Source organism: Colius striatus, chromosome 5, assembly GCF_028858725.1.
Source record: "Colius striatus isolate bColStr4 chromosome 5, bColStr4.1.hap1, whole genome shotgun sequence".
Taxonomy (NCBI): Eukaryota; Metazoa; Chordata; class Aves; order Coliiformes; family Coliidae; genus Colius; species Colius striatus.
In genome coordinates, this window is record NC_084763.1 from 9,799,976 (window position 1) to 9,826,204 (window position 26,229).

Here is a 26,229-nt window from a genome sequence, read left to right on the forward strand (position 1 = left end):
TGAGGGAGCCCTGGCACAGGCTGCCCAGAGGGGTTGTGGAGTCTCCTTCCTTGGAGATCTTCAAGACCCACCTGGACATGTTCCTATGATCTAATCTATGTGAATCTGCATCTGCAGGGGGTTTGAACTAGATGATCTCTAAAGGTCCCTTCCAACCCCTACCATACAATGATTGTATATCAGACAGTTGCTGTGAAATACTTTTTCTTGCCTTTGGGTAGTACATGCACCATCAGTGTTTCCTCTGAACCCTTGAAAACAGTGAAAATTATCTACAACCTGATAAATACACTGAAAGCTCCCTTAAGCATTATGAAAACAAATTGAAATGCTCTTATCCAAGAGCCTTACAGTTTAAGATTTTGTATATTTTTTTACTAGACCTAAACTCGCGTACTAGATTTCCTATAGAAATGCAATTATGGTTAAAGTGTGAAAATAAAATATTTTTAAGTGCTAAAAGGAAACTCAAGTGATTGAAACTACATAAAACTATAGAAAAGGAAGTATACCATGTGTTTTTGTGGCCTTCTTGATGATTTTCTGAAGCTCTTTCATTTCAGCATCATATTCTTCATAGTTTATTTCCCTAGATTCAACCTTAGGAGCCTGGAAGATTGAAGGATCAGTTCCAAGGTAGGAACACTGAAGATGTCCACTGTCACTCAGAGTGACTATAACACCCTTCAAGTCTCTGCATTAAAAAATATAAAGTTATTAAGCAACTGGGAAGAATCACAGCAGCAGCAAAGTTGAATTTAGGTGGCTTCTACTACAAATGTATACTTCTATCTACAAATATAATACAACTTCTTGTTTTTAATGAGATTTTTTGGACCAAAAGAAAACAATACTTATTCTTGAATTAAGATGTGCTTATTACTATCACTCCCATTTATTGTTACACTTAAGAACCAGTTTGCGCTTGATCAATGACTAAAACATCACCCAAGTGCTTCAGAATCCGTATGATCAAAATAGGTATGGGAAAGGGGATCAGGACAAACAACTTGAGTATACAGTACAGTTGTAATTGTTTTAATTCACAAATTGTTACTTCTTTGAAAAGTTTTTGTAAAGTGTGGACATTTAGGTTGGTATACTGGAAGAGGAATTAGGTAAATGGAACAGCAAGTAAGGGAAGGGAAAGGATGAAAGAGAAGAAATCACTAACAGATGGAACACACAGTGAAGAGAGCAGCATGACTTTGATGGTATCAGTATCTTCCCTAACCCATTTTTTGGCTGCTACTGCAGCTACTATGCTGGCTTCAAATCCCATCTGGCTCTGCCCTGTAGTATCTTCCTGAAAAGAAGCCACATTGATCCACAACACTCCTGTTACACTTCTCTGGATCAATAAAAATGAGGTTTGGCTACACTATTACAGAAGATCTTCTCTCAAGGGAACAGTACTTCTTGAACTTAGTCCTAGAACATTTTGTTGATCCAATCAAGTACCACACACATTTAAAATTTAGGAAAACACTTAAATTATGAGGGGAGTATTGCCAAAATTCTGCTTAACTTTTTAGGAGTAACTTTTAAGATGAGCAACTGAACAGTAAGGACAGAGTAGCATGGACGTTAACAGTAAAAGTTAGAAAATTAAATGAAAGTTAGATTTCTGTTAGAATGCTTACTCTAAATTAGAAGCTTTTATTCATTTCCATAATCACAGTATGAGACATTCACCTCAATAATTTACTCTTATTCCACACTTCGAACATCTCACAGCAGACATATCAAAATACAACTGTCACATAAAGCAAAGACAGTCAGATTTAATTCTTAAGTACAAATCTTAATTTTAGTAACAAACCCTAATACACTATTCCACTAATTAAACCCACATATAACATTTCATTTATCTAAGTGGTCAACCTATAATTAAGAATTAATATTCTTTCAACTTACATAGCTATAAAAAAAACAGAACTCTCTGGTTTCCTACCTTGTCTTTTTGCATGGCTCCAGTACACACAGATAGAAAACATCATTTCCAAAGTAATTATGAAGGCAAACAGATGTGATAGATTAATTTTGGTAACTGATGGTGCAGTGGAATAGTCCAAAATGCCATTTTACAGAATACTGAAGCCACAATCCTAGTGTTGCTGTCACAACTACAACCAAATATTCTGGACAAACCATGCTGTAACTGAGACCATCTGAACTCTATACAGAGTTCTGTACTTTATACAACTCTATCCACTATCTGTCTTAGCAGCCATCTTGCCTATTTATTACCTGTAAGCTTGGTATTTCCATCTGTTACTTCTGACAAATTGTAAACACTTGATCCAATGTGAGAGGAAGTGCAACTAAGCATGATCCCTGGTTTCTCTGGCTGTCTGAATACATGAAGAACTACTCATCTTAATTTTCCTGTGTCCAACCGTCTTGGTAAGGTATGTAAAAAAACACCTCATGTATAGGAATGCACTTAAAGCCTGTCAAGTGCTTGCAAAGAACAGTGCTATCCTGGCCATGGGCACAGCAAAGTCTTCTTAAAAAGAGATATTGCTGAAGCAGATCTTACCAAGTACATTGACCCATACACTCTGCTATTTAGTTACAGCAAATAATGAAAAATAACTAATAGACAAGAGAAACTGCATCATGAGCTTGTTCCACAGCTGGAGAAGGAACTCACACCCCGAAAAATGACAATTTTTCAATTCTCCAACATTAGCTTCAGACCATCTTAAAATGTCTTTCCTGAGGCTGTGAATCTGTTCAGCTAAGAAGGAAAGATGCATGAGGACATCTGAATATAAATCAAAAGGGCAGGAAGAAATACAGCTACACTGCTAGCAATAAATCTTTGATGATCTACTACGAAAGCATAATGCATTCAAAAGTGGTTTGTAAATACAGACCTTCCTATGTACCTTTCAGTTGGCAGTCATCTGCAGGTAATCACTCCATCAAACAAAATCAACTCAATAAGGTTGTTTTCCTATAATTTATATATGCTTTTCCTAACTTGAGTTTGTCAGCATTACATAATACACATTCAAAAATTCCATGTTAAAATAAACTAATTTTAACCAGTATCCCTGTTAGTGATGCCATTCAAGTCTGCACTAGCTCAGAAACAAAAGCATTAGTTTAAGCAGCACTACAAATGACACTTTTCCTTTGTTTCAGTTACCATTCTGCTGGGCCCCAAAATGATCATTCAAAGTGTAACATACAAATAAGTCTTTTTTTGTAATCTCTCCTTGTTAAAGGTGTCCATAAGTTTGTAAATAAACAGACACAAGAAAAATACGGGTAACCAGTTAAAACATGACTCATAATACATTAATTTATCTCTTAGAATGTTTATCAGCCAGTCAAGACTCTTTATTATCTAAAGCTTTCACAACAGTGCTTGAAGATAGCAGGGGGAAGGGGAATATATTTAACAGTTTTATAGTAGTTCCCCCACAGCTACTGCACTCATATAATATCCCTGCAAATACCATTACTTCATTTGGCACACTTTGCACACAATCTGGAATTCCAATCACTGGTTAAATGTCTTTTATTGTCAACTATTTGTTTTACTATATATCACACAATAGTCAAAGTAATAGTAAATCTGAGGGGACACTTAGATTTCAGGAACTCCAAGTATGAAACAAATTATTCTAGTATCTAAAATAAGTTCATAGTAAAGAGTAACTCCTACAGACATATGGTAATAATTTGCAAAACTATCTTTTATTGAATTCCAGGTAATAACAAGACCACATGGTTTTTGAAGGTCTTCTCTTACTGAAGAAATTGCTTACAACAATCATTGAAGAAATTAAAATGCTTTGCATGTTTCCAGTTGTATAACAGTAAATTGATCATTCAAACAATTTAATCTATAATTCTGAATTCTGCTTGAATGATACCAGCTAAGCCTTGGAGAGCTCTAAAGGATAAGGTCTGGTTATTCACACCATTTAAAGCTTTATTTATAATAGCATACAAAACTGCTTCAATTTCAGAAATTGACCTAAATACTATTTATACAAATCATTTTAGAAAACCAGATGCTCTGCAATACCACTTTCAGCCCCTTATTGATAATGTATTGCTTACAAACTACTAAATTAGGAAACTAATTCCTGAATTGTGCTCAAGCATTTTGAACCCCACTCTCTCTTCATTTTCTCAGATCTCTGAAGTAATTATAGTTAATTCTCTTACATATAACAACACTTAATTTAGTGTTTTTGAAAATCCAAATTGTTCTAATTTTCACTACCATCTCCATTTCATTTTACCTTTACCTGTGTGAAGTATTTGATAAAACACTGAAGGTAGAACACAGATTAGAAGCATTAATTTTCTAACATAAATTATGGGAAATTAAAAGCTCATCTTACTCTTAATAAACACACTCTCCCAAACCAAATCTTCCACTGAAGGTATTAAAAAAAGAAAGAATTCAAGATTAGAACAACTGGTCAACATCTATCCCCTCTTATAAGCACCAAAATCCACTGAGTCAGAACTGAATAAAACTTGAATTTGACTGGAGTGTTATCATTTTAAATGCCTGAAAGATTCTTCAGCTTCCAGGTCTGATACAATATTTCACTCTCTAATGGTGAGTGAAGACATTTTCACTAACTTTTACATGGTGATACTACACAGCAAAACAGCAATCAAGTGCCTTATTGCATGACAAATTCTTTCTCTTTGAGAATCTTAGCATTAAAGGCCAATCACCATCCAGCAACCAAATAAAAAGCAGCATCTTCCACCAAAGAATGAAATGAAAGAACCAATAGAAAATAATAGGGTTTTTTAAGTTAAACACAAACAGTGCTCACAACAGTATGGGTGAGGGGTCTCCTCCGTCAGACCACTGCTGCCACCTGCAGGGATGCATAAGGCTGGGCTGTGAGGGCAAGCCAAGCAGCACAGCTTTGACACAGGAGAGCCCTAAACACCACCGTCTCCTGTTAAATGAAGCAGGACTGGTTTTTAGTAGGGTTAGTATAATAGCCTGACAGTTAAATGTAAGGAAATCTTAACAGGTTAAGATTTAACAATGCATGCAGAGGGACAGACACCTGTGCATGATAACATCTGTCTCCTTCAAGCAGAGAATTCACACACATACTGGTAAAGGCAAGCTAAATATGCAGTTTAAGTTCATGCTACAAATGAGATACAAAATTTTTTATCTGAGGACTAGCCAACTTAGTTTCCTTCGCTTTCCAATATAAAATCAAAACTATTTGCAAAGCAGTGAAGGTTTCATAAAAAATTAAGTAGTCAGCTATACAAAATGTAGACTTAAATTAAAATTAGTATTTGTCACCAAGTAGAATAAAAGCAGAATATTTGGGAGTGATGACACAGGCCTCCTCTCTTCAGGAAAAACACCGTGAAGAGCTCTGAAGGGTAATATATTCAATGAAAAAACTCATCACTTTCACATCATATTCATTATCTAAGATGCTTAGTGGCATTATCTGAATTTAACATGAATGTGAGTGATAAGAACACCTGATTACTTTAAATAACAGCACAGCCTCCAAGTTGGAACTCCAAATAATAGATGAGAAATTACACTGTGATTTCATTTATAACAGTACCAGTGTTAGCAATAAGACATTAAGACAAACACTACAACACACCTAAAATATCTCTATGCTTCATTCCCTCTTAGAGCTCTATCAAGGAGCAAGTGTTTCTTGATTCACACGTTCTTGCCTGAAGTCTAAAACCTGTTTCAAGGCCAGACTCCCTCACGGGCACACAGGTAATACAGCAGCTCCCAAGGGCTCAAAAAGCTATATCAAGATGTAGCAGCTACAGTATCAAAAACGTAGGACATGGAGAGCCTCAGAAGTTTCTCCCTCCTGTAAAACCTTCTCTTCTCCCACTTCAAGATAGTGGATGGAAATCATTCCACTCCAGGCAAGACAGCAAGGGCCCTAGTGTCTTTGCTTCCAGCAATATAGAGATGCAAGGTTAATATACTGATTAAATCTACACTCTAGTAAGTTTTATCTAAAGCTTATTCTTAACTGATGGCTTCATGGGAGCTAATACTAGACAGTACAGAAGGAAAATCAGACTACCTACAGATTAGAAAGACACTAACAAGAATAACCATCGTGTGTCTTTATCACAGATTTATTCTGAAAGGACTAGATAATTACATAACTTTAAAAACAGACAATTTAATTCCCATTGCTTCTCCTCAATTTAACAGTGGCATGTCAGCAAGCTTCAAAATTCACCAGCACTTCAGGCAGGAAAAAGTGCATGCACTAGTACTTGTAACAATACTTATCACTGTCCTTTCACCCTGTCTTGAGAAGTGCAAAGCTGCTCTTTGAAAGGGCACTACTATCTGTTTCTCATCTCTATAGCTTAACATAAATGTTCCACCTGCTGGTGGTCCTATGAAATAGTATCTTTCATGTTAATAGCATAATAAAGACTTTCAAAAATCAACAGCTTCAGACTGTTCATAACTGTTTTTCAAACAAGATGGGCTGAGCAAGTGTCACAATACATCCATGAACTCCAGCCTACTGCTCAATATCCACGACTGAGTTCAGAACCTGATGCACTTTTCTAGTGTAACAACATGAGGAGACAAAAGAAATCATAGATTAGCCAAAAAAACACATGCTATTTCTTTGAAAGCAAGTATTTTATTTCAAATACTAGAGGGGAGGGGTTACCTGCCTTCTTAGTCTTCAGAGTTACCATTTCCACTTTTAAAGGCTTTCTCTAGAACCATGAGGGCAGGAATATTTGAAGTGTTATTCTAAAGTAAGTTGAAACCCTTACAAAACCATGACTGTAAAAAGTAGGCTTTCTGAAAAAGCAAGTGACATGCAGTAAAATTAGGAGAACTGGTACTATGGGCACGTGCTCAATATCATACAGTATATACTACTTGAAACTAACTTGCAAGAAAGCCCAGTCAAGAATCATGGTATATGCTGGACATAGTATTTCACACATTAATGTTTTCTGTAGGATCTGAAACCTACTAAGGTAAAAGAAATACAATCACACTGATATTGTGTGGCTAAGCTACCACATTAAAATTATCTCTTCAAGAGACCTTGAAAAAGGTTAGTACTTCGTACTACCACCCTGACCATCCAGCAGCAATTTAGTGATGCATTCTTAAAAATATTTCTTTAAAACGTAATTAGGTTTAAGTAGAAAGATTCTAGAATTTTCTGCATTTAACTTCTCCAATCAGACAACATTCTTACAGAACACTCAAATAAAAGTCTATATATATATGTATATAACTGAACTGTTCATATTGTGTCATAACTGGCAGTGCTTCTATTACAGTACTACTCTACAGAAAAAGGAAAAATCTTTCAACAAACTATAAAGTTTGATTCTTGCTGTTTTCCTTCCATAAAACTATGTAATAAGTGCTACATTTTGCTGGTTTTATATGCCAGTTTTGCCATTTTTATATCGTGATTCTTTAATAGTTGTGGTAGCCGTAGTGATGTCAGTTATAATAAGGAATAACAGATGGGCTGGAATGAAAAACAAAGTATTTTCAAGCATCTGGATAGCTTAAAAATTCAATGAGAGGGGTTTTACTTTGACTCCACCCCGTTACCCTATATGATTGCACTTTTACACCTTGTATACTTGAATCAACTACAATATTTCTTCATATTTTTTCCAGTTATATTCAGTTCCTGTTGCCTTTCTACTGTTTTGAGAACCCCACTACAAAAGGGTTGTTCATCAAGCCACCCAATGTACTGTGATTCTGTGCCAGAAAATAAGTTCTAATTTCAAGTTCATATTTGGACCAGGCCAATATTGTCTCACTTGCAAATTGACCACAGATTTTAATTTTATTCTCAATAAATACTGGAAGCTAAAACTTTTCACCACAATGGCTATACACCAGAACTCTGAAGTCCAATCTTCAGAAGTCCAACATGTTTCTACACAGCAAAAACGTTGTTCTCTCCATGGTGTCAGGGTAAAGATGGGATTGTTTTTAAAGGGAAATAAACACAATAAATGTATCTTTCTGTAGTGTGTTCCTCTTCACAAGACAAATAAATTAGCAATCCTGAAGTGCAGCAGCATACATCACTTGACTTACGCTTCAAATGCACTGAAAGTGATGTAGGAACAATATCTATTGGTCAGTCACCAGAGCAATACTTCTCAGCCTTTCAATCAAGCTGCAGACTAATGGGGAGAGATGGGACACGAACAGAGTATTGGAACACATAGTAAGCTATTATGCCATAAAAACCATCCAACCCTTCCTCACATTCTTTTAAACCTAGGGTTAAAGAATCAGGAATTTATTTGCAGGCATTCATTGTTTCTCACATGGTCCTCAAATAATCAAGGCCAACAATTACACTGACAGCTCAAAGGTGACACATCAGATTGGCAATCCAACAAAACTTCCCACTTTGATCTATAAGCATCCTTAAATGGTCATCTCTGCTTATAAAGAAGTAAAGGAGTAAAACGGAAACTCAATACACAGCAAGAGACTATTGCTTTAGTAAATTAGAACTCACTGTCTCCAAAATTAACTTTTAAAATAAAATATTTATTTTAAAATATACATATTTATGTAAAGCAGCTGTATAACCATAACTGGAGAGTGTATCACTAGAGAGGTCACTAGCTACAGCTAGCTATCAGCATCATGTGAGACAATACAAATACTCAACCACTAATTATTACGTAGAAAACTCATTTGCAGTAATTTCATTAGTTAAACAGTTTCTGCTTCTTTATTATTTCTGCAGGGCGTGAAGGACTGGAACAATATGAGAAATTTTGGACATACTGCATTATTTGTCTTACAAGTAGTATGAAAATTGGACACTGTTGTAGCATCTTCAGTCAGTAACGTTGTAGTGATTCAGTAAGTTGCAGTATTTCCTGTATCTCAGCCTATACAATGCAACTTTGATATGAAGAAGGTCCCTAATTCAGTAGAACCCATAATCAAATACATAAAAGCACAAGGGGAAATGTGAACATCAACAGCCTATGCGTAGATGACTTTAACAGATGGCTACTACACTACTATGTGATACAGTCTTAACAGGCTGGTAGTTCACAACATTTATTTAAGTTCAGGCATGACTCCTATAGTCAAGCCTGCAGTGATTATACTTGGAGAAGCAATCAAAAAAGAAAAAAAGGTTACCTAAGTAAACTTCAAACACCATAGTTAGTCATAGTGCTAACAGTAGGAAAAAAAATCTCTTTCTGATTGCAAACTCAGCAAAACAGAATCAGTGGTGAAGACATGGAACTGATATTTTAATGGGGTGATTCATCAGTATGAACCTAGGCAGATTTGGAGTTCATAAAGAGTTGAAGTGTAGATAAAGCTAAGTAGCCCTGCTTGCCATCTTGAACATTTAAAGTTTACTTAAATTTCCTGGCTTTTCAACAGTTACTTGTTTAAGAAAGGAAATTATATTTTCCCCATCTCAAATAATGAAAATCTATTTACTAGCTTAACTCAAGCTAAAGAGTTGGATTGTGGAAACCTAATATTTTAAGGAACTCGGAAATTCTTATTCTTTAAAGGTGAAAAATTACATCTGCACACACACAAAAAAAACCCCTTTCCAGACTGTTTTATATTTCCTCTTCAGAAAATATACTGTTCCATTACCAGGTAAAATGATATTTCTGTCAAACATATGAAAGTGAAAAGCAAATATTCTAGTAACTTTCACCAACTTGTCCATACCTGTCAACCCCTTGCAATAAAAGGAACTTCACATTTTATAAGGCATACACGTCATTTTGTGGGTTATTTGCTTCAAGACTCTTTCTTCTGTGAAGAACAGTCTTTCTGCTCACAGACATAGTAGTATATCTAAATGCTCACAAATGGAAGTTGGTTCTTATGTTCTAATTCCCAGATATAGCTCCTAAAAGCAAGAGGCACAACATATGCAAAGCATCCAACTACCTACAGACACGTACTATAGCTGACTAAATTATTTTCTTGTGTTATTTCTAATCAAACTCAAACGTGGCTGAAGGTGAAAATACCCTTCATTTTAAAATGGTGTTCACTGACAATATGGTGCCTAAAGTATTAAGAGTCTCAAGTAGATCATAGAACGTCCTCCTGACAACACATCCCTTAAAAACTGAGAAGGCTGGTTTATTGTTAGAACTGTGCTTGCTGATAAAGTCCATACAAAATTCAACTTTTTTTTGTGCTTTTTCTGTGCAAGAAATAAAGCCTGGTGGTATTTCTATTATAAAAAAGAACCAAAATTAGGGACACCATGAGATGGCGAATTGAAAAAGAAAGGTATTTAAAGAAGTGTATTTCAGTCTATTCCCGTGTAAAAGAAAAATTCAGGCTACTTTTCATACTTATCTAACATGAAAGTAGCATATAAACAAAACCAAGTATTAAAATTAAGACTAGTGAGCTTTAGAAACATTTAGAAGAAAAAAATTTCTTGATTTAAAGGCTTCATACATTCTTATTCAGAAACGGGTTTGTAATTTGGAAGTGGTTAAAATAGAAATCCCTTTCCTAAAACTATGTCCAAACTATAATGTTATATCTATGTGGTTTCAACTCAAGCCACAGTGGTGTTTCATATGTTTGTGATGAAAACAGCCCTGGGGCTAACAACACAAGCTATTTTGCTTTAAACTGAATACACCTGAACATAATATACTTATTCCAGGCCAGAGTAATACTTAATACAATCAATCAGCCATTAAAACACAAAAGTCCTAGGAATAGCTTGCCAAGTGAGTTAGCATCAAATAAATTGAAGAGTAGTTGTCTATGTATTTTAATCTACTCCGAGGACCTTTTAGGGTCAAGCCTATGGAGACAGGATAATTGAGAGACAGAAAAACAAATATGACTTGTGACAGGCCCTTAAAAAGTATCTGTTACTTTCAGAGAAAGTTATTTCAGATGATTTAAATACAACCCATCTTTTTGGTGAGGGAGTATTTAGTCACTTGCCTTACAGACCCAAACCCCTGCCAAGCGGAAAAAAAAGTTTACTTTCATATGAGGCACTAACTTTATGTAGGAACCACATTCCTAAAAAATCTAATGCATCTCAAGAAGCATTAAGAAGTGACAAATTCAGATAGTTCCCTTGCAAAGGAGATTTGAAGGTACAAAGGAGGTCTTAGAGAGGTCTCTGAGGAAACAGAAAAATGGAAACTGAAGGGCAAGGGGAATGGACTTTGAAGTCAATGCTAAGAAGGTATTTTCTATAATTACAGTGGATACCAAGCAAACACTGCTGCTCACGATTATTTCAACACTGAAAATTTGACAGGAGTAGGAATTCTGCTAATTCCTTTGTGTAGCTCACCAGATTTCAGCTGTTCTAACCAAAGAATATGGACAATTTCTCTTCAAACCATTCTAGAAGGGTTTTTTGGGGGGGTTGTGTGCAGGTTTTTTTAATCAACCCAGGCAGCATACCTAAGCCACTTTCTTCAAGAGTTTCAGGTTCAGTGAGAATGCTTTTGCTTATCCACAATTTTAAGGATGACAACAAAGCATGTAAAAATGTAACTGTCTAAGCAGACTTATCAATGGGAAGATGATTATGTGCTGAGACAAAGATCCTAAGCGGTTTACATTAACCCAAGTTGTCAAGGTAAGTGGTTATACCTCTGAAACAATCCAGGCAGTGTTAAGCATAGAAGAGAACCCTTGACATTAAAAACATCATAAACAGTTAGTAAGTACTATAAATTAACAGAACCAGAATAGAAACTAACAAAATAAGGGACGCAGTTCTGCAAGAATGATTAGAACTGAACTCCCAGTTCAGTGATGATAGTTCTAGAGAACTTCAGGCAGAACCCAGAATAAGATAAATTTGATTTTTTTTTTTTTTTTTTTTTTTTTTGCCTGAAGTTCAAGTTGCTGATGACAAGCTTTCACAAGAAATCTTTAACTTCCTCAAAGAAAACATTCAGGTTTTAAACAAAAGGAAAAAAAGTATAGTTCACATTTTAGAAGTACATCACTTGGAGTGCAGATGCCTCAGAAACGTTAAGGATAACCACTTACATTTGATTCTGTTTTTCCTTGTGTGTTTCTGAAAATGATGCATATCAAGCAGTTTATGCTGGAATCTATTCACAACTGTTTTCGTGTGTTATTATCATCGTTTACATACTAGTATTGCAATATGGAAATACTGCATTTTACCTTATTGTAAGAGGAAAAAAAAAAAAAATCAAAGAATGAGAAGGAGAACATTAGGAACACAAGTTACTTGCTGGAATTCTCCAAAGCATCTGAACAGTGGATTTTGGAAGCAGACTACCAAGATTATAGGATAAAGTATATGGCTGCCTTTAAGAGGCAATCACTCCCCCTGCCCCAAGGGATTTATATAAAATAGCTTCTAGTAATTCTTTTCTTATCCAGCAAACCCAAGACATACATTAGAAGTAACAAACATGCCAATAAGAAAATACAGATGAATATATGATCTGCAAAGACAACTGCTTTCAGAACACTCCATTTATTTTAAGTATTATTGCAATAAAAAATGGAAAGGATGTGAAAGTAATTAATTGACATACGTCATATTTAAGGCACTTCAGTCTCCCAGTAGTGTTGGATTAACAACTCTATGCTTTAAAGTACTTATTATTTATGTTGCAGTAATGCCCTGAGGCCTCAGTTGAGACCTCTCAAGTGGAGTATTATAAAATCATTATCACATTGACTCAAAGAATTTCCTTCCAAAATTTTGAATATATATATTTAATCCAAATTACTACCTCTATAAGCTTTACTATGTTTTTTGCTGTTTAGCTCATCATTTTTTTTATGTCAGAAAGTACAAGCATACAGAACATTAACTAGAAAGACAGAAGCACAGCTCTGAAACATGTATACTATAGACTTCTCCCTGCCTTTCATACAATTGAGCCTACACATAGAGATGTTTTTTCACTGATAAGTACCCTGTAAAAAAAGGTTTCTGTAACTAGATTGCTATCTCTTCACAAAACCCCAAACCAAACATCCTGGCATTAGTAGGTCTGTGGCAATTCCTAATCTCACTAGCAAAATTATCTGGGACAAATTAGTAGGGTCTCAAAAATTCTCACTATGATCAAAGTACTGAGTGCTAAAATTCACATGGAACAGACAGAATCTGTTTCAATAGTGCCTTTAAGAATATGCAGACAGTTCAATAACATAAGTTTCCAAACAAATAATTGTATATACAAATGTTAGCACCACCTGCTGTTGTAAAAATCAATGCCTCATTTTTTTTCTCAACTACTTCTTCCAAACTTCCTTCCAAAGCTGTACTGTCATATCCTGCATAATTAACTTTTGGTTTATACTAACTGCCTCACTGGGACTATTTATTATATTTTACTTGTCAGACCTGCTGGATGAAAGCCAGCACCACCCTCTCAAGAAAGTAAAAAAAAAATATTATAAAATATCTTTTAAATCGTTAGGTAATGATTAATACCAAAACACAAACACTCCTCAGATGCTCTGCAAAAGTCAGTAAGGCTAGTCAGATACTACACCTTCATTTGTTATAAAATGCCCAACTTACAATCAGTTGTTCAACAATCCAGTGTATGTTGGCACAGTAGCCACAAGCCACTGGGGATCAGAAGATATCTGCCTGATGGGGATACTCATACTGCATCCTGTATGGTCACAGGACTGGGCAGTCAGCATCTACCACAGATCTGGCAGCACACAGTACAGGCATAAACTGAATTGTAAAAACACTGGTTGAATTTTTCTGCAGTTTGTTTATTTCAGTGACAGACTCAGCATAAATTATCAATGTCTCAATTTCTCTACATTCAATCCCACACCAAAGCAGACTTTCCCTGACCTGTCTTACACATATAACACAAAGTTGTGGTCTGTTACAGTGCAGTCCTCAGCAATTTAAACAGTTCCTTACTTTCAAAAGTTTAATAATCCATTCCAAGAAACCATCTTTGGAATTCATATGCCGTTAAAAACTTAATGAAGAACAGATTTACAGTGACATTCCCTATCCATGTCAGGGGAGGATTCTGAAGTTCACAACGCTTCACTTCTCATTCTTTTAAAGAAGAAACTACTCCACTGGACAGATTAAATCCCAGGTTCTACCTTCAATCAAGGGAATTAGAAAATTTAAAGCACAGTATAGCAGTTCTAGTATTCTTCTACAACTAACAGTATGCCTATTAACGGAATGACTATTTCACAAAAGATTTCTAAATTTTCCTTTTACCAGTCTTATTACATACCATAGAACCATTTGTCAGGATCTAGAAGCAAATTTCAGAATCATTTCCAGTTGTGAAAGAAGTGAACAAGTCACTTACTGTAAATTCGCTACTTTTACTGACACAGGAATGTGAGGAAGTTGAGTGGCCCATTTCAGGGTAACATCTTGATAAACATTCAACATTTTACTGTGGTTTCCAATTAGAGTGTTGATTGTTCCTTCTTTCACTGTAAAAGATATAAACAGTTTTAGGATGAGACATTTTTCAAAAGCCAGTCCTTTTCTTCAGTGCTTATATCATTAATATAGAATAGGTATCAAGAACCTTTACTTCTATAACAGGATCCAACCAAGTTGCTTTCATATAATATAATAAGTTAGTTTCATCTCCTAACAGTAAACTACTTGATTTTTAATTGTCAGTAAGTAACAAAATGTCCTCAAATACTAGTTTACAATTCTAGAATCTCTCAGTTCTTCCATTTTTGTTGCTTTGGTAGCCTAGGCAAACTTAAACACTAGACAAATAACTCAATTTGGTGATGCAAATATATCTATTCGGATTCTAATAAATTATTAAACTTCTCAAAGTAACATTTGAAAATAAACCTGCTTTATCCAAAAAGACAGTTCTGATTTCACAGATTTCCTACACATCAGTCACTTATTCTGAAAAAGTAATATTCATTTAGTGGAATAAATCTTAGCTGTAAAAGTAACCAAGCTTAAATTAAATTGGATTTTCTTTTTACAAACCTGAACAATAGGGAATAAAGCAACTCGGACTGTAATCAAGCTTTTTCATGAATCGTATTTGCCCATTATCCTTCAGGCAAAAGAAGTTCCTCTCACCAAGCACAAAAACAGAAGAAACTGTCTGATTAAAGGAGACAACACGTATATCCAGTGCTTGCTCTCCAATGTTTAAAACCCAATCCACCTTCAAAAGAAAAAGCATACTCCAGAGATTAGTCGACAGCTGCATATTAAAGAAAAAACTTAGAGAAGGCTCAGAATTCATCAAGTTACGTGAATACCATTAACATAAATACAAAATCAACATTTTTTTGAGAGTAAAGCAAGAAAAACATCCACTTTAAGTAGTTATGAATTGATGGCTATTCAGTCATTTAAGTATACTTAAATTTTAAAGCACATACCCCCTTCAAAAGGATTATCTTTTGTACTTTATCTATAAAATCCAAGAACAGAGTATTAGCATTATTTAAATCTGCCTCAGTTGATGTTAAGGGCAAGGCTGGAGTGCAGAAGTTGATATTCTACCAACAGATGCAAATGTAAAAACAAAGTTTTAGGTGTGTAAGCCAATACTCATGCTTGCAGTCACTCATACATATCCCCTTCAATCTGAAGAATGTTTGTGTATACCATAGCTTGTCTATTTTCCAACTACATACATTGATATAAGCAACTACTTACAAATCCTGCCTTGCCTGTGTCCTTACATCTTTAAACAACACTACTGGTTATTGATACATTTCATTGGTTTGCTATTTCAGTTCCTCTGAGAAACCTGAACTCACACATACAAAAATTGCTTTTGACCACTGCCAAGCTGGTTAAACAGAAATTCAGAATTTCTGAAGTAAAAAAAAAAGTATCAAAGTTTAACTGTCAGCAATTCCTACGTGAACAGCATCAATCACTTTGCTGAAAGAATACAGAATGTGTTAGTGAACTTACTGGTATGTCTACTACATGAAACTCAAAGTGCCATCTGAGAAGCCAAAGGGGGGAAAGCCAGGCTTATACACATTCATCTCCATGTATGCTTCTCATTTTAGCTTTTAAAAATTTATTTGCAGCATACCTGATGCAGCTTACAAATTTCTTGTTTAAAAATTGTCTTCTTCCGATTCAAGATGTATGATTCTGACTTAGTTTGAAAACATTCTACAATTAGCCACAAGAAGGAAGATGCTCTCCCAGTATTTTGCAGTTACTTTTCCCAGATACATGCTGAATCTAACACTTGGTACAGTACATTTAGCAGAAAAGTCATTCTAGGGCATGACAAAAGAGAATGACATTTCCTTCCCCTTAATAGTACGCAGTTCAAGTATTAAACAACTTAGTCACAGGGACTTCTTGCAGGCCATTGAATAAACAGTTTTTTGACAAAAGGAGTCCAAGATATTGACTATGTATGGAAACGTTTTTCACTGTTGAGTTTCTGCAAGCACAAAAAGATTCCTCAAGCAGGATGAGGTTAGTTTTGTAAATCCAATACAAAGTCACAAACAGACTGAAATGAAAAACACGAGCAGTGTTTCAGGTGTACTATTTATCTATTTTACAAGTTCAGGTTCTGTATTACAAGTACTGCCTTAGAAACAGTTACTTCTAGTACAGAGATTCATACTAGAACAACAACTAGATCCTCCTTAGAACAAGCAAGGTTTAAGACCCAATCTAAAAAAACTGAGGCCCATAGAAATCTTAACAGAGATCTCTTGGAGTCTTTCCATTGCCTTTAATGGCAATGGGATCAGGTCCTTTGTCAGCAGACAACATTTCTATTTGTTACTTAGCTTTGGCCTTTCTAGTACATATGTGGTGTACCATACACGTTATAGAAAAATAAACAGGGTTTACCGCAAGTCTTTTTCCAGAACTAAGTTTCTGCTGTTCTGTTTCTTGTCTTTCGTCAGCATCTGTTGCAAATGCCAGCACTTGGTATCTGTGATAGGAAGTTTAAAAAAAAGTAAAAATAAAATATATCTTGTAGTTAATACCCTTACATTTGTCAAAAAGTAAAATGTAATTATATTATGATTAGAGATACATGGTTCAAGCACCGTCTAAAACAATTGTTAGAAAGTCTACTGCAATGCATCTATCATCAGTAAAGATGGTAAAATAAATATCACTGTAGGATAACAGCTAAGTGTAAAGGCAGAAATTAACACAAACATTTCTATTCAGATTTTATCTAGCATTAAAATCAATTCAACATCTAAACACACTAGAGAATAGAAATCTAGACCAAAGGCAGAAGCAATGAACCAACATTTTCAAATTGTGAAATTAGAAATCTGATAAAAAGTAAACTTTTTGCTCTTGCTATCCTTTTTAAAAAAAGCTTTCTAAACTACTCCAAAATACAGTCTGCTATATCTAATAGTTACACTCTCAAGCACATCCATTAAATTAAACTAAGTGGTTCTAATCCAAGAGATAACAGTAAACTGGCACCAGTAGGTGGCACATGTAGCAAAAGATGGGAGGTTCATGGGTTTAGGGTTTTTTATTTAATTAACTGCTAGCCAACCATAGTAAAATTGGCAATGAAGATATTAGCACAAAAGATGTCAACTGCCATAAAAGCTCGACACATCTATCTGTCCTCATTTACACCTATGCAATCCTTGCTGTTCCAACTATGTCCTCATTGACTCTTCTTTCCTGAATTTGTGCTGGTGTCTCAACTTACTGAACTACCATGTTTCCCATGAATGCACATTAGGTAACCCGTAAAACACTAACATTTCAGCAAATGTGACATTAAAAAAACTTAACCCAAAGAAAAGCATTCAGTTCTGGATGTCACGACATGTCACCAGCTCCTAAGCTCAAACCAACACAATTCTGAACGTTCCAATTCATGTCTAACAAATTAATGTATTTTTTTTTACATTAAAGTTATAGATTTAAAACTATGACAACAGCAGCCCTCATACTTCAGAGGCATGTATTGTAGTGCTTGCTACCAAAAGATTATAGTTTACTTCAGTTAATAAAGAAGTTTCAGAAACCATGTACTTTGAGTAGGAAATTTAATTGCTTAAGGTGAGTACTGTGAGATACTTAAAAATACTAAGTCAACTGCTTTTTAATGCAATTATGTCTAAATGTCCCCTTTATTAACTAATCAGGGACTGATATATAGTTTTCAAACCCAACTGTCATTGAATAGCACTACGTACTCATGTTTAAGTACCAACTACTTGCATACAAGTCTTTCAACACAAAATAAAGCCACAGATGACCAACACAAACTTTCAATTCAGCTAGCACAATAAGTATACAATCAGGTAAATAGAAGGCATTTTGCTTTTATTTATATCTTGAAAGAATTCTGAACCAGCAGAGGAAATACTGCTTTCAAACAAGAAAAAAGCATGTTAAATACCATAAAATAACCTCTCCTCATCAAGTCTACTTCCCTCACTTCAGAAGGTTTACTTAACTCTACTCTAATAACCAACTAGTTCAGACACACACTAGAGATCAGTACTACAGTGTCTTAACACTTGGCACCTAAAGACCAATAACCAAATGAAGAATTCCTTTAAAACTTGACTTTCCAACAATAAAGACCCATGAATCAGAAACACACTGAGGAAATATTTTAGCTACATTTGTTGTAAAAGCCAAAAATCTAAACATAATAAAAATGCATGAGATAGTCATTTCTAAGAAGAAAAATTATTTCTTTATTCCTTATCAATCTTCAGGGGAAAAAATAATATAATTTATTAGGAAAAAATGAATTTTTTATTAAATTACTTTTATTTGCAACATCTATCTTCTGTATTAAGAAAATAATATGTCTATAATCTCCTCATGCAATATCCAGAAAAGAACATCAGAGCTCAAGCAGCATAATAAAAATATTGCCTGAGAAATTCAAATGAGAGAGCAGGTAGTGTGACAAGCATTGTGTTAGAATCATATTCCACTGATTAAATTCCCAAAGAATAATCTGTAAGTGGCATTCTTACTTTCTTTAATATGATTACATCTGACAAAATCCTTAAGGTACTTCTCAGCCCAATCCTCCAGTTTGATGAGATTCCTCTGAATGATAGCCCTACACTCTTTATATCAGACACTTTCTGCAATTTAGCATCATCATTTCAGGACATACATTCTGTCTTACTGTCCACAATGAATATGTTAATGAACTACTGACTCCAGTATCAGCTCCTGAGGAACATCACCCATCTTTATTGGTAGTTAAAACTGTCAACAACCACTACTCTGTAAGCCTGACACCTCTGCCACTTTTTCATCCATTTTTTAGTTCTTTATCATGGGGAGTAGCTCCACTCCAAATACCATCCCACCCCAATTCACTACGAGGGAGAGATGCACAAGCCCTAAGAGGAGACCCCTGTCATTTTTAATGGAGAAAGGGTGAGGCAAAGCAAACATCAAGTTCTTTGGTCTTTCACACCTTAGAAGCTGTTACACCAGTTCAGTAGTGGGTTAATTTCCCGGATCAACCTTTTTACATCTGAGTTATCTGTGGAAATCCTTGTTCTTCACACCAGAGGGTTAAAACCAGTAGAGATTTTAACCAAGTTCCTACCTTGCTAATCCCATCCTTTGCATGCCAACATGATGTTTAATGTTTTTTACCATATTATAATGTTTTTTAGTGGTCCATATTAACTTCCATCTCGTCATTTCCTTTTTCCCATTTAAACTGAGGAATTTTGTACAGTCAAGCTGCTTTCTGCTACTCCTTATTTTCTTCCACATCAAAATGGACTGTTATTGGTCTTTGAGAAGGTTATCCATGCAGATACATCAGCTCTCCTGCACCCTTTTGCCCTTCAAAGCAATCTCTCATAGAATTCTGCCTAGCAGTTCCTTGAAAAAGCCCAAGTACATTCTCTTGAAATCTACAGTCTTCAGTCCATGGGTTATCTTCTTCCTTTCTCTCAAGATCTTAATTTACATCACCGCAGTCACTGCGGTCAATGTCTGCGACATTGACAGACGCTATTACTTCTCCAAACATTTAAGTTGTGGATTCAGTAAAGCATCTTTCCCAGCCAGGCTAACATATGAACCAAAAAAGTTTTCCCTAATGCATGTCAGACACCTTCCACATTGCTGAAGTCCGTTATGCTGCCTTCCTAGCAGACATTAGTCCCCCATAAGACTCAGGGCCTGCATTTGGGAAAATTCTTGTTTAAAAAATGCTTCATAGCAGACATCTACTATAACATCCCCTCCCATCTCCTCCCATCAAAATCCCATCTGATTTTGAACAGATGAATGTTTGATAAACTCTCAGCATGGTGTTCCCAGAAGAGCCCCATGTATTCAAGTTGCTCCTCCATGGTGAACACAAGTGTCACCTTACCTGTCTTTTCTTCGGGAACAGCCTCGCAAGCTACCCTGTCACATCTCTAACTGCACACAACTTCTAGTTCTTTCTCTTTGCCAAGACTGCAGGTGTTAGTAAAAATGCACACTTCATATTGGCCCTCACTCATCCCACTTCCTCTAAGGTATTATGAAAGCATCTCCCTTTGTGCATTTGACCCTTATACCATCACTTACATACTGGATTTAACACCTACCCCTCAGTCAAGGAAGTTACCCAGCCTTCTCTGCTGCTTTCTCAGGTCGATTCCATCTCTCCTTATTAACCCTCAATCCTGTTAGAGGATGCTATGATCATAAAAGCTGAAGTACTCTCTCAAATCTTCTGAAAACTGAACCGATTCAGACTAACACCTACTTGCATCAAAATAAAGATCCCATTGAGAACTAGAAAGAACATTTTCCTCAAGCACTGTAGTGGAAACACTGAAAGCACGGGTAAGATTCAACTGAAGCAAGGAAAAACCTGGCACTTGCATGACAACATGATGTGCCTCAACAAGCTAGTAAATTTAACACACAAATGAAGTCTATGAAGTTCTGAGGACACACAGTATACTTTCTTCTATGACTATATAATCACTCAGCAATATACATTTTATTTTTTCTCCTTTCCTGCAGATATCTATCACCTGCTTTGGAATACAATGTTAAAGGAAATACAAATTAGACATGATTATTTTAAATTTGTTAACATACTAAATAATAGCAACAATATATGCTATAATTACATACTTGACAGTTACATACTTGTAACTCTCAACCTGTTGAGAAGATGACACTGTAATGAAAGAATCTGTCCGAGAGCTGTAAGTTAATGGACCAGGCAGAAGAAAACCAGGTAAAAAACGTCCAAAAGCGTAGCTTTCCTGTTCAAACAACATGAGCATCCCATCCATGGACTGTATGCATATCAAATCTCGACCTAAGGAAAGTAAAAGAAAGAAATGTGAAGGAAACAAAGCAATGTTATTTATAGTTTTAATCCTAAAATTGTTTGTAAATTAAAACTGTGCTCACAGTAATCTTAACAAAAACAAGATTCCTTTTCATCTGTATTATGGTAGAAAATACCATAAGAAGAAAGCTAAATACTCCAACCCCAATAAAAACTTACTTACTAAAATAAACTAGTTTGAGAGGAAACATTCAGAATATTTTAAGAAAAGAGACATTTTTTCAAAGCAAAATCCCAGAAAATACCATTATTACAATTTCAGTTTAAAGACATGACCCAATAGTCACAAAACACAAGATTATTCTAGTTTTTAAATGCCTCTATACTTTACAAGCAGTCATAACAGTGATTTAAAAATAATCTGTTCTACTCTTTCAAGTCTACTTAAGCAACACAACAGAAAGTCCAACAAATACGTATTGTTGTGAAAATACAATGGTAATGTTTTCCACACTTTGCTTTCAGATTCTGTCTTCAAGGAATGACAACACAATTCAAGTCCATTCTGTGTTATGAATAAGACTAAAAAAAAACTAATACAAAATTCATCTAGGAGTAAATTACTTCAAGCCTTGTCCATTTTTCAGCAGCCTCAAGACACGACTTGTCATGCCTCAAGTACACTAATCTAAATTCAAAATCTCGTTTGTAAGACTTCTGAGATCAGAAGCTGATTAGGCAGTTTGCGTTTCACATGCAAGGGTAACAATTCAAACAAACAATGCTTTATATGCATCCAAAGAGAAGTATATCAATAAGAGTAACACCTTCTGAAGCTGATAGAAGCATCTCTTGTGAATTTGGAGATAAGTCCCGATTTTGCAAAAACAACATGAAATATTTATAATTCGAAATGCCTGTTCATCCCAATTTAAATGTTCCACTGTGTCTCAGGAATTATTCCAGATATATGAAAGGCCCAAACAAATTGTCCATTCACTAGGCTCCAATCTGAACCCTTTAAGAACTGTTTTCTAACATATGATGGTGAAAGCAAAGTAAGAGAAGACCAAAACTCCATTCTTACACTTAGAGGTAACAAAGGTTGAAAATATATTCAATATCTGAAAAAAATAAAGTGAATAACAATGCAACACATTGCGTATTTCCACTGTGATCCTTCACAGAAACTTCAAGTAGTTAAAATAGTGTAATAGGTCAGAAATACATCATACTACTCATCCTTTGGTTAACAGAAATTTAGCTTAGGGTAAAAAGAGAACAAAAACAAAAGTAAGATAAAGCAGCTGGGTCTTTTCCACTTGCCCCTCTCATCCCTTTTTCAAATTTCCCATTTTCTAAAATTTCAATTCTCCCATCCCTCTTTCCAGATTCTGTATATAATTCACTTTACATGGTACAAGCCATTGCAAATATTAATCATTTGATAATGAAGGTCATCTGAAAGCACAATTCATTGTTCTTTTGATAAAGGCAAAGTTGAACTTTTTGGCTTCTAGTCAAAATGTTGAAATACCTCAACCCTTCACACCAACGATTCTATAGCTAGAATTGCAAAACAATTTCTATAGCTAGAAACTGCAAAAAAAAATCAGGAACACAAATGGCATCTCAAGCACATAATCACATCATCATCTTCTTCATTCACATTCTACATAGACTTTTTCTTAAAACCTTAAAAGTCATTCTTATTCAGAATCACAGAATCATTTCAACTGAAAGAGACCTTTAAACTCAAGTCCAGCCTCTGTCCCAGCCCTATCAACCACTAGATCATTTCCCTAAGTGCAACATCCACCTGTCTCTTAAATCCCTCCAGGGACAGTGACTCCAGCATCTTCCTGGGCAGCTGTTCCAATGCCTGACAAGCCTTTCAGGAAAGAAATTCCTCCTCAGATCCAGCCTCAAACTCCCCTGGTGCAACTTTAGGCTATTTCCTCCTGTTCTATTGCTTGTTACTAGTGAGAGCAGACCTACTCCTGCCTCACAACAGCTTCCTTTCAGGTAGCTGTATAGAGTGAGAAGGTCTCCTCTGAGCCTTCTTTTCTCCAGGCCAGACAGGCCCAGATCCCTCAGCAGTTCCTCATATGAGATGCTCCAAATCCTTTAATAGCTTAGTAGCCCACCTCTGTATCCTCTCCAGCACTTCAATGTCATTCTTGTAGAGAGGGGCTCAAAACTGGTCAGTTTTGTCTAAAGTGCATACAGTGAGGCATAACAATAACTAAAAAAAAAAGTCAAACAAGTCAGTTTTGCTTTAATCAGGTAGTAATATAATTTCCAGTTGACAAATTAGTATCTATAGAAAATAATTTTATTCAACATTAAAAAAATCTTATTCCTTATTAAATATAAGAAGTCCTCCATTTAGCAAGAATACTTGGCTTCAAAAGGAATTTTAGCTGAGAACTAAGTGAAAACTCATCTTCCTAAGCTGAAAATCTCAGAATCTGCACTAGTAAACTGTTATACAAAAACAATTCTATGTGAAAACCATTACTGTTCAAAAGTGGTCAGACTGACAGTTTGCCCAATACTGAAGTAAAATCATAAGAGTAATATGCAGGACATAAAACAGGACCAAAGACCTAGACTTCAGGAGAGCAAACTTAAGGCTTTCTAGGGATCTGCCTTTGAGTATCTAATGGAATATGGCCCTGTGGAGAAAACGGGATCATGAGAGCTGGTTGATTATTCACTTCCAAGTTCAAGAACAGACTGTCCCAACAAGCAGTGACTCAAGCAAAAGCAGGCAGCAAGACACCTACAAGAATAAGGAGCTCCTGACTACACCAACAACAAAAAAAAAATCAAGTGTAAGAGGAAGCAGGGACAAGTGACCCAGAAGGAATACAGAGACACTGTATTATCATTCAAGGATGAGGTTAGGAAAGCAATAGTCCAGTTGAGTTTCATCTGGCAAGAGACAGAGGGCAACAAAAAAAGATTCCACAAGTACAGGTTCCAATATACAGAACCATACTGTCTGAAGAAACAAGTAAGGTACCCAAGACCGAACAACTCATCATCCTTTTTGCTTTGAAGAACACACTTCATATACCTACTGCTTTGTTCATCACATTTGTGTTATTCCTATTCAGTTTTCACATTAGGATTTTAACTAGCTTGTATTAGTGGATGAAACTCCAATTATCCAAACTATTACATGTAAGGCATAATTGAAGAAAATTAAATTGTATATGAACTCTTATTTCCCAGCTTTTTATAGGTCAACTTATTTCCTTTGCCCATTTGTTTTTAATGTGTAGCTAGTGAATGGAGTTTTTATATTTCACTTTAAGAAACACAATCTTCAAAAAACTCAGCCAGAAACATCCATTTCAAAAAAGCTTATTGCAGCCAGTTGGCTTTGCCAGTGACATATTTATAAAGTGAAAATACAACCCATAGTGTTTTCTGCGGATCAGATGGAATCACTTAGTGTACTCTACATAGTTTCAGCAGCTTGTGTCTCAAGAGCAACGTCCCTCAGCCAGAAAGTGTTACTTTTAAGCACAAGTCCAGCTACCGTTGTTTTGTAGTTTTGTTATTCTAGCATGATATGAATACACTTACGTCACACTCCTAAACCACAATGTATTTTTAGAGCTAATGCAAAGTCAAAATGAGAGGCAGGTGGTAGCTCTTTAAAATAAGCTTCTAATTAAAGCTATTTTCGAGTTCAAGTTTTTGCATGTTAATTATTTCCTCTACTCTGAGCCTCCCCTCTGGCACCAAATCAGTCTCATAAAAAGTATATTATGTAATCACAAGGTCTGAACACCCTGTGAAATCATGCAATGAAAACTACAGTATTAAATGGCACAAATTAGAAATCAGAAAAAGCTTCAAGAAGATACAGAGTTTAAGGATGTGTCAGATTAATGCCTTCAAAAGTAATCAAATCAAATTAAAAGATAAATTGGCATTCATAAGGACACCCAGGAACTTAAGAGCTTTTTAATGATATGTAGGAAAAGTTTTACTAAGACAAAGGTGAAATCCACAGTGCATTGACTATTGAAGTGATGCATGAAAGCTATATTCCCAGACACTGGAAGAGAAATTGTCCTGACTTGAAACAAGCAAGTAGGTTTTCTTTTTCATTATTGAAATACACCCCAAAAATATGTCTCTGGCACAGAGAACAAAGTGTCCTCCAGTTCAAACCCATTTTGGAGAATCCAACTTGCTGCTGAGTGTAGTTCATGAAACAAAACAGGTCTGGGTCAGCTGTGAGAAAAGCACTTCAGGAATCACTTCTGATGAATGGAAAAACCCTTTGAAAACATGTCAGGCAGTTCTTACAACAATGTATGCTAAGTAAAAAGCAAGTCTTAGGTTACTTCCCTAACGCAAACCAGGAAGCACATGTCAGTGTACATTCAGAAAGAACTCTGAATTGACTAGCTTGGTGGTCTGGTGGCTACTCATTGCATTATTACAGAAGGGATCAAAGTTCAAGACTTCATCTGCAGCCACTCATTCCAGACCAGAGGATCTAAGAGCACCACTAAGGCAGTGCAACACCCTGAACACTGCATCACTCAGTGCTAATCCCTCCAACGTGAAAGAAGCAAAAATAGAGAAATGGATAGGAGTTTAAGAGAAAGAAAAAGAAGTCCCAACTCGAGAGATGCCCTCTCTGCAATAGCCCACTCTGCAAGAAGCCTCCCTGGTCAAGACAGAGTAAAACGTGCAGTCACAGCTGCCATAAGAAAATGGTTTTTTCTTCTCAGGAATCATACTATCTTCTCTTTACCTAACCTCTTGCAGATTTCTGCCTGCCATAAAGTATAAACAATATTTTAGATGGAATCTTGAACTATTAGAGTACCCTTAAAGGTCAATCAGCCCTAATTCACACAATCAAGAGACCTGTGCTATACTCCTTGATTAATGATCTGACTC

General features: G+C 35.6%; 1 protein-coding gene across 4 annotated transcripts in view; it reads right to left on the reverse strand.

Annotated features, from left to right (window-relative positions):
- BBS9 (Bardet-Biedl syndrome 9) overlaps window positions 1–26,229 on the reverse strand; it is a 275,656-nt gene that overhangs the window by 227,172 nt on the left and 22,255 nt on the right. For all 4 annotated transcript variants that reach the window (XM_061996330.1, XM_061996329.1, XM_061996331.1 and 1 more), the window contains 5 exons: window positions 21,150–21,324; window positions 16,875–16,959; window positions 15,015–15,198; window positions 14,356–14,485; window positions 513–694 (listed from right to left, as the gene is read on the reverse strand). In XM_061996330.1, the coding sequence (XP_061852314.1) occupies window positions 513–694; window positions 14,356–14,485; window positions 15,015–15,198; window positions 16,875–16,959; window positions 21,150–21,324 (756 nt within the window). The remainder of the gene's footprint in view (window positions 1–512; window positions 695–14,355; window positions 14,486–15,014; window positions 15,199–16,874; window positions 16,960–21,149; window positions 21,325–26,229) is intronic.